At 35.3% G+C, this 10,263-nt stretch overlaps 1 protein-coding gene across 1 annotated transcript; it reads left to right on the top strand.

The window, feature by feature from the left end:
- Nucleotides 1–1,412: 1,412 nt before the first annotated feature.
- LOC141690683 (uncharacterized) lies at nucleotides 1,413–1,792 on the top strand. Its single transcript, XM_074495459.1, has 2 exons — nucleotides 1,413–1,501; nucleotides 1,549–1,792. Exons 1-2 carry the CDS (start codon nucleotides 1,413–1,415, stop codon nucleotides 1,790–1,792), a joined length of 333 nt encoding a protein of 110 aa, XP_074351560.1.
- The last annotated feature ends 8,471 nt before the right edge of the window (nucleotides 1,793–10,263 follow it).

Genomic DNA, 10,263 nt, shown 5'->3' with positions numbered 1-10,263 from the left:
TATCGAGAAGTCGGTTGAGAAGTCTAAAATGACTTGTAGAGAAGTTCCATGAGATATCGACAAGTCAGATGAAGATGTAGAGTTCTCACAGATATCGACAAGTTAAATGAAGATATAAAGATCTCACATATATCGACAAGTAATATGAAGATGTAGAAAACTAAAGATATTGACAAGTCAATTTCTCATGTAGAGATCTCAGAGATATCGACAAGTCAATTTTTCATGTAGAGATCTCAGAGATATCGACAAGTCATTTATGCATGTAGAGAACTCAGAGATATCGACAAGTCATTTTTTCATGTAGAGTTCTCAAAGATATCGACAAGTCATTCTACATATAAAGAACTGGAGACCTCGACAAGTCAAATATACCTATAGAGAACTCAAGATATCAATAAGTCATTGTACTTATCGATATGTCACTTCTCTATAGAACAAATAGAGATATCGGCATACTATCTCAAATTCAGAATATAGACAAGTTCAAGATTCAAGATTATCAGTCAACAAACAATTCATTCACTGAATTGGAAAGTCTACAAAAGAAGCTTGAAGAATACAAGACCATGGGCCAAGATTCACTGGACAAAGGATGGTCACAGACCTGCAAGATTCTGTACAGATTTGATAACACCAGAAAAGGAAATACACAAGGTTGCTTTAAATGACAATAAGTTGTTATGTGGACTCTTTGAGGGCTGATGGGGTTGGGGGCAAGTACTACATATCAAATACATGGATGTTCGCAAAGATAATGAGAAGCGAGGAAAACCAACGGATGATTTAATCCCGATCCCTTTGGCTCCGGAGAACCTTGAAAAAATAACTTTAATTGGAGCATCATTAGAGTAGCCCCTCAAAGGGAAGTTAGTAAAGTTCTTACAATGGTCAGCATCTGATATTCCAGGTATCGATCCTGTATTAATAACTCAAGAAGTGAATTTCAATCATAATCGAAGGACGATAAAGCAAAATAAGAGAAATTTTTCCCCTGAAAGGAAGGAGGCCATAAAACAAGAAGTAGAGAAGCTCTTGGAGGCTGATTTTATTGAGGAGATAAAATTCCCAGAATGGTGGGAAAATATTATAGTAATGAATAAAGTCAATGGAAATGGAGAATGTGCATCGACTTCACTGATCTGTATGATGCATTCCTAAAGGACTATTTTCCTCTGCCAAGGATAGGCACTTTGATAGACGCCACTGTGGGGCACGAGATGTTAAGTTATATGTATGGGTTCCGCATCTACAATAAAATCAATATATATAAGGATGGAATTATAAATGTATCATTTATCATTGATTATGGTATTTTTTGTTATTCGGTTATGGCTTTCAGTCTCAAGAATGCAGGAGCCACATACAAAAGATAGGTAAACAAGATATTCACGGATCTTATCGAGAAGACCATGGAGGTCTATGTAGATGACATGTTAGTCAAGAGTCTTAAGAAAGCAGATCATATTACCCATTTGCAGGAAGCTTTTGAGGTCTTGAGGTATCACAAGATGATGTTAAATTCTACAAAGTGTGCTTTTGGTGTAGGATCTGGGAAGTTTTTAGCATTGGTGGTCTCAAAAGGGAAATTGAGGCCGTTACTGATAAGATTAAAGCCATATTTGATATGGAACCTCCAAGCTCCGTAAAGGACGTACAGAAACTCACAAGTAGAATTACTGTTTTGGGAAGGTTTATCTCCAAGTCAGAAGACAAGTGTCTTTCATTCTTCAAGGCCTTGAAAAAAGTAAAAGATTTTGCTTGGACAGATGAAAGCCAAACATCACTTTAAGAATTGAAGAAATATATAGTTTAAGCTCCGTTGTTGGCCAAACCAGACTTGAATGAAATTTTATATTTATACTTAGCCGTTTCTGAAAAAGCCATAAGTGTTGTTTTAGTGAAAGAGGAATCCCAAATCCAGAAACATATATACTATGTCAGCAAGATTCTGCATGGAGCTGAGTTGAACTATTCCACCATAGAAAAGTTTGATTTAGCCTTAGTCATGGAAACAAGGAAATTACGCCAAGAACACAAGATTGAAGTATCGATGAATCAATCTTTGAGAAAAATTATTCGCAGTCCTAAGGCCAGTGGTAGGCTAATTAAATGGGCCATAAAGCTTAGAGAGTTTGATACCAAGTATAAGCCTAGGAAAATGATTAAAGCTTAGGCATTAGCTGACTTCGTGGTTGAATTTACCATTGATAACCAAGAAGTCAGGGGCAAGAAATTATACCTCAAGAAGGCAGATATAACAATGATAAAGAAAAGAAAGTTGAGAACAAGGAATTTTGGGTGCTCTATTTGTTAGTGTTTGTACCCTAGAGACAACACTATAATGTTTTAGTTTAAGAAATTTGGATTATTAATGTTTATGTTCTATCGATTATTACCTTTATAATTTATTATGTCTTAATTTACTGAGATATAAATGTTAGATTAATAAATGTCCTTGGAATATGATGTGAATTCTATATCTCTAAGTACGTGACTTAGAAATGAGATTATGAGAATAGTATCAATATTCCTAATGGTCCCTAGTCGAGTATTATTATTAATGGATAATAATAATGCATTGAGACTGGTGTGTTTGTGGACTGACCATCACATCTCATTAAACATATGTATACTAAAGTAAAAAACACAGGCATATATAAATGTACATGGTGCTGGACAGACCCAATGTGATATTCTACATGTCTGTTGTGTCATAAGTAATTTTCACTGTGATAATGATGTAATGGTCCTTAGACTTGAAATCATTATATTTTTATATAAGAATTAATATACTTTTATTACATTAAAAGTTACCTTTGACCGGGTAATGATAAAAGTGTATTTCGGGTATATTATGAATCATATAAGAAATATGAATGATCTAGAAAAGATTTAAGCCTCCTAATTTTAGGAGTGATATTATTGGCCTTTTGTGTGAGCTAGACTATGAAATCCGTGGCCGCGCTCAATGTTGATTTGATATGATAGTCTACTCATTGATCAAGGAAACTTGGATTAAACTATGATGAGGATGACACATAACATGCCTATAGTTTAATCTATAATATTTGGTTAAAGAGATTATATTATATTGTACATTATCACAAAAGGTTTAATCAAATCACCGATTTATTTATTATTACTTGTGTAGAAATGATGTATTACTAGATGTCGCTCATTGTTTATAATTTGAATATGAGATACTAAAATAATTGCCAACATAATAATGACCTACAGGGTCACACACAAAGAACGTTTGAAGGAGAAATATTTTAAATTATGAATTTGAATTAAATAAATAATTTGTTTTATTTATGATATTAATTAAGTATGATTTAATTAATTAATAAATAAAATAGAGAAATTACTTAAACTAATTCTGAAACAAGTTATTAATTAATTAAGTATGAACTTAATTAAATAATAAATTGGTATTTCAAATTAGTGTTAATTATATTTAGATTATAATTAGAAAACTCATTCTTCTCTTTATATAAACTCTTTGGAGGGTGATTTATATATAAGGATACATGGTTTACAAAATCCTAGCCGTTCAAGGAGAAAGATGAAGAGATGTAGAGATGGAGTTTTCGGGTGCTAGTAAGAAAAGCGTTCGTGTGGATACCGTAGAGTGTAGATCGCGAGAACGGGATGCTTGATGATTCAATAAGGTTTGAAATTCCATTAATCTCCCATTAATGAACTCTTAAAGCTTCTTTAAGGTAAAAATTCTTACTACAAATTAGTTATCTATTTTTGCATGGATCCTGCGTAGGGTTTCAATTTTATTCTAGTTTTAATTTAATTTTACATCATTTTCATTGTGTTTTATACCCGAAACCCTTCAATATTTTGATGGGACATCAAAAAAAATAAAGTGAAACTGGTTTAGTCTTACAGAGTCCCGGTGGCTTCTTAGTTGAGTATTCCATGAAGTTTGTTTTTCCTACTAGGAATAGTGAGCTGGAACCTTGATGGTTAAAAACTTGAAGGTCTATGGAGACTCAAAGCTTGTGGTATCCCAGGTCGATGGTGAATTTGAGGCAACAGATGAAATCATGGCCAAATATGTATGACTTGTGAGAGCTGTGATGACTCAATTCGATATATGTCATGTTGAGCATATCCTGAGAGTGGAAAACTCTAAGGCTGATGCGTTATCTAAATTTTCCTACTCATAAGTAGAAGATAGATATGGAAGCGTGTATTTTCATGTTCTAAAGACACGAAGCATCGACGTTAAGCTACTTGCCCCCATTGGGCTTAAAGAATCATGGATGGATCCCATTAAGGCTTATATTCAAACAGGTTGGCTCCTTGATGATATGATAAAAGCACGAAGGCTGACTGTATGAGCCCTGAGTGTTAGAGAACAATGATCGAAACACTAGGCAAAGGGTGAATGACTATTTTGAGAAAATTTCTAACCTCTTTCTCAAAACTGGAAACACTGACAAAATAAACGAGTTATTGCAACTTAATGAATTGAAAGACTTAAAGAAATGAAAGACACAAAGGTTTTAATCATTCACTTTATATTTAGAAATAAAGAAATTATGCTACAACTTCTAAGAAAATTATAGTTATTTTTCTTAGCTTCTTCTCAAGAACAAGTTCTTGACTTGTCTTATAGAGAGAGACAATATTACAATCAGTTTTTGCTCACTGTTTTTGCACAACTAAAAATGGGATAATCACAATATTAATACTGCCTTGTACAACTCTGAGTGCTCATCCGTTTATAATAAATAATCCTATCATGCTAGGGATATGTAGAAGCCTTTTGAGGACCACCACCTTTCTGTTATTTGCTCCAGATATTTTGTTGTTTCCTTGTCTTCTTTCTCTCCAAGTTTTTCCGTAGACTTGACATATGTCCATGGACCACCTCCATGTACAAGATGTTGTAATAATTTGCTTTTTATTTCTGATAATTTTTACCTTCATTTGTCCTAATGTGAATCGGTTGAGTGAAGATATCATGAAATTTATTTGATTTGATTATGCTGCTCAGTTTACTTTGGATTTCTACATGTAATGTAATTCTGCACTTTACTGTTTAGCTAGCAGAATCAGATTTCTCAATATAGTACAAGTTTGGACTTCTCGACATAGGCCAAACTTGGACTATATCAGAGTTAAGATGTAAACTATGATGAACTTCACGATATGAGTCTTCTAGACTTCACGATATTGAACTTAGACTTTTTTGCAACTTTATTGGTCTTCTATCTTCAATTTGCTACTTGAACAATCTTCATTGAACTTCTTCCAAATTAGTTTATTTTATAACTATTATGCATAAGACTGTTGCATGAGAAACTCTAAGCTCTTATAATATTATGAGATGTCTAAGATACAATCAGGATATTACATTGAACCTATCACTAAGAAAAATGGTAAACTCCATTTGTTTATGCAAAATAAATATTATAACTTGAGTAGGCTTGTTATGATGGTCTAGATATGTCATATACCTAACACTGAGGTACCCTCTAACTGATGGAATCCTTTATAAAAGATCTTTTGTGGTTCCCTGTCTTAGGTGTTCTAAGGTCCGATGAGGCATGATTACCCTTGAAGATGTACATGAAGGCATTCGTGGCCAGCACTTGGAGGACAGAGCCCTTGCTCATAAGATTACTCGCTTAGGCTTCTATTGGCTAAAGATGACTGCTGATGCGAAAGACTACGTAAAGAAATATGATCGTTATCGGAAGCATGCACCAGTTGTTAGCAGCCACTTGAAATGCTGACTTCCATAAACTCTCCCATCCCATTTTATATATGGGGAATGGATATTCCCTGACCTTTCCCGACGGCCACTGCACAAAAGAAATTTTTGATTGTAGCAGTTGATTACTTCACCAAGTAGTCGAAGCTAAGCCTTTGGCTAAAATCACAACCAAGAAAGTTTCCCAGTTCCTATGGGATAATATAATGTCTAGATATGGGAATCCTCATATTCTAGTACCAGATAATGGAACATAGTTTAACAATGAAGAGTTCAGAAAAATTGTGAGAAAAATGAGATGAAGTTACGAATTCACCTCTGTTGCCCACCCTCAAGGGAAAGCTAAAATGGAAAATCAGATTATCTTTGATGGGATGAAGAAGCGGATAAAGAAATTTAGAAATAATTGGGTAGATAAAATACTTTCAATACTTTGTACATATAGAACCACATGTAGGGTAACAACATAAGCAACATTATTCATGTTCGCCTGTAGGGTTGAGGCAGTTTTCACAGTATAAATATCACATTCTTCTTCAAGGATTCTAGCACACAATGTTGAAGAAATTAAGGAAGGGTAGAGACTTGCTTTGGATTTGATAGATGAAGTTCGTGATGGTTAACATGGAAAGATAGCTTAGTACCATAAGAAAGATTTTCTTTTTAATGTAACTTAAGGGTGAAATAAAGGTTGTTCAAACAGAGTGATTTAGTCTTAAGGAAGGTTGAAGTCTCAGGAGTTAGACAAAAAGGAAAGTTGGCACCCAATTGGGAAGGACCTTATAAGGTCAAAAATGTTCAGGGACATGGATCCTACAAGTTGGAGACGTTGGACGGTAAAAAAGTGCCAAGGGCTTGGCATGCTCAAAACTTGAAGATTTATTACATATAATTTTTCTTAGGGAAATTACTAATTTTAGGATTAAAAGATGAGAATGAGGTTCGATGAAACTAAGAGCTTCAATTGCTCCTTAGGATATTATCTTATTATATATAGGTTGGGCCCGTCTTATTTTAGAATCAAACAAGCTTTTCTATTACTGTAAATTTCATACAACCTTTCCTCTAATCTTATTTTTGTTATTATTTTAAGCTCGATAAGAAAACCTATGCTAAGCATGGAAAATGCAAAGTATGTAAACGACATGGGAAAGTTGGAAGATGAGAAAATGACATAAATAGATAAAATTTAAACCCTGAAGGGTAATAGTTTAGATACTATATAAAATTCAAAGATAAAGCCACGCAGGGTTAAGCCGAGCTCTACTCATCAGTAGAAGACTCTTCATCTTTCTTCCCCTCTTCATTATGATACTCTTCTTGTGTGGGAGCCGAAGTTTCTACATCCTTGGAAGGAGAAGCTAAGGGAGAAGAAGTGTTGGGATCAAGAATGTGGTCCTCCTGTACGGGGAAATTAAAAAGAGCATCAAAGTTGTCTTCAGCGGCCTACTACTCAGGGCTAATAAAGTCTTTATCCCCAATTAATCCAGGATGATTACCCATAATTACCTTCACCGTAGCGTGCCACCTAGCTGTGAATTGAATGGGGTAGATGCCCTCATCGTGAATTTTCATCAGATTTTAAAACTTTTTAGAGTCCCTATAATCATCGATAAAGACCTCTTTGTCACTTTTGAGCTTCACCAACTCAGTATGAGCCTGATTAGCTTCTTGTTCTTGGTCTTCAGCTTCTTTTTGAGGACCCTCATCTCTGTCCTTACATTTATTAAACTCATTATCGAAGGTCTCAGAGTTGTCTTTCAAGGACTTAACCTGGTGGAGTGCCTCCTGGTAATAGGCGTTGCTCTGTACAAGGAAAGGAACTTCTCAAAAGTATATTTACAGAAAGAACGCTGCAAGTTTTAAATTTTGTTTTACCATAGCCTGGGCCTAAGAGACAATGTGCTCGATTCTCTGAATATCACTCTATGTTGTATAATCACAAGGTGTGATGGAGTGAAAGGAATGGTCTTTGGCATGCTTGGTGGACCCTACCACCGTGTCCCATTTACGGAAGCCCTAGTTGGGCCTGTAAGCTTTTCCCTTCAAAGGGGAGTCTACGTCATCACCCAACACGTTCTCTGGGATGTGAGGCTTAAGAAAAGACGGACCATCGGGCTTAGTCCTTGGGTCCTGGTTAAGACTGTGGCACTTTTGGTGGGTCGTTTCACCCTCCTTGGGCTTATTGATGTTGTTAATGGCCTCGCCAGCTGCAAGAAAAACAAAATAACAAATGCTTGATATATGAGTTAACAAATTGAATTAAAGAATGGAAAATTTTGGGAAATTATCCTTGTCGGTGGCCTTTGAAAGGCCAATTTTCTTCAAAGAAACCCCTCTAAAAGAGTCCAAGTATCTTTTTGGCCATTATCCATGGTAAGGGCTTGATAATTAGTCTCCTCCTCGTCAGTTAACCTAATTGAGTTTGGGATACCATCGACCACCTTGCAAAAAGGCCTACTGAATAAAGTGCCCCAATCACTTCCGGCCCAAGTTAGACTAACAAACTCATCCCTCAGTTTTAGGTTATTTTCAGTGATAAAGTTACCATAAGAAATATGGGGGCACTTGGGCCTTTGACAGATCAAAACTCATCCTAGTTGTGTCAAAGGGATATTATAAAATTGAAAATTCTTTCTAAAAAGAGGGACATAAAGAGGAAAATAATCTTTAAGGCAAAGAACCATAAAACAAATAATGTTCCTTTATGAATTAGTGGAAGTTGGCATGGGTTAACTTGAACATATGCTAGCGAAAAAAGGGATAAATCTTGAAATAGGAATCTAAGGCTAGCTATAAGGGCTCCCATATAGATAAATATGGTCTCACCCTCCCATTGATAAGTACGGTCACCAGGGGCAGCTGGGGTTATTCTAAGATAGGGAAGAAGTTTATATAAATGATTGTATTTTTCTATTCTAACATCCTCTTCGTGAAAAGTGTTACCGTGATTGTTAAAATCTAAATTAGACAAAGATGGGTATTCATCCCCCCTAACGTTAATCATGTCAATAAGGGATGTGTATATATATGAACGAATATTAATGTGGGTACCTTTCTTGAAATTATTCATCTTGGCCAGCCTTTAGAGATCACGATCCACCATAGAAATGCTAGGGAAGAAGGTTTGTTTTGCAGAAAGTTGGACAAATGATGAAGATTCAAAAATCTTCAACAAAATAACCCAGAAAAATGGTGGAAGAGGCAAGTTGGTAATCGCGTTTGGGTGGAACCCTAGTAAAGAATTTAAGAAATATCTCGTCGGGAATCACCTTCTTAGAGAGCAAAATGAAAGAATTTTTGTGAGAAAAATGAGAGTGAAATATGGAAGGATATAATGAGTTTTCCTCCTTCTCTATTAAGGGCAATATCCTGGTTGATTTTTTAATAAACTAGAGTATCAAAATGAGCCATAAGTCGACGAGAATCCTCGTCGATTAAGGGCAACATCTTGGTCGAATTTTCAATTGACCAGAGTGTTAAAATGACCAAAAAGTTGATGAAAATCCTTGTCGATTAATGCAAACATTCGAGTCGAATTTTCAATAGACCAGAGTGTGAAAATGAGACATAAGTCGATGAGAATCCTCGTCGATTAAGGGCAGAATCCTAGTCGAATTTTCAATTCACCAGAGCAAAATGACCCATAAGTGGACGAAAATCCTCGTCGATTAGGGTTGAATCCTAGTCGAATTTTCAATTGACCAGAGTGTCAAACTGACCCATAAGTCGACGAGAATCTTGGTTAAAATCGACCATAAATCCTTATCGATTAAGATTGTATCCTGGTCAAATTTTCTATCGACTAGAGTGTGAAATTGACCTATAAGTCGACAAGAATCCAGATCAAAATTGACCAGGAATCCTCGTCGATTAGGGTTGCATCTTGGTTGAATTTTCAGTCGACCAGAGTGTCAAATTAACCTATAAGTCGACGAGAATCCTAGTCAAAATTGACTAGGAATCCACACCAATTAGGGTTGCATATCCTAGTCAAATTTCTAATATACCAGAATGGAAAATTGACCCATAAGTCAACGAGAATCCTGGTCAAATTTTTGGCAAGCAAATGAGAAAATTTATGGAAAAATTCCAGAAAATAGGGAAATTTGTGGGGAAAATTATTGAATATTTAGAAAAAATTGGGAAAATATGAGAATATGAAAATCCCCAAAAGTTAGGGAAAATTATCAGAAAATTCCTCAAATAGGAACATGTACGATGATATGGATGGAAAATTACTAATATTTTCCTAAAAAGTGTTGAAGTCTCGAGAATGGAAAATTGTTATAAATGTATAGTTCGCTCCACACTTTACACCAAAAATGATACCTCGGAAGGGCGTGAAATAACCTAACTTCTATGAAACCTTATGTGGATTTCCTAAAAGTTGGGGGGGGGATGATAGGGAATAAAAATGACCCTAATTGTGTAATTAATGTCGCAGTAATTACACCTAGTCTGGTCTGTAAGATAAGCCCAATTAAAGAGGCCCAAAACCCTTACCTGTTTATTAAATTTGTTAT

The sequence above is a fragment of the Apium graveolens genome, chromosome 10 (assembly GCF_009905375.1).
Source record: "Apium graveolens cultivar Ventura chromosome 10, ASM990537v1, whole genome shotgun sequence".
In the NCBI taxonomy this organism is placed as follows: domain Eukaryota; kingdom Viridiplantae; phylum Streptophyta; class Magnoliopsida; order Apiales; family Apiaceae; genus Apium; species Apium graveolens.
This window is presented reverse-complemented; position numbering and strand designations above follow the sequence as displayed.

What these genes read in the sequence shown, in the direction of transcription:
- LOC141690683 (XM_074495459.1), top strand. Translation starts at nt 1,413, where the DNA reads ATGGAGGTCTATGTAGATGACATGTTAGTCAAGAGTCTTAAGAAAGCA. An exon ending in GAAGCTTTTGAGGTCTTGAG is followed by an intron (nt 1,502 to 1,548) that starts GTATCACAAGAT and finishes CTTTTGGTGTAG; the next exon opens with GATCTGGGAAGTTTTTAGCA.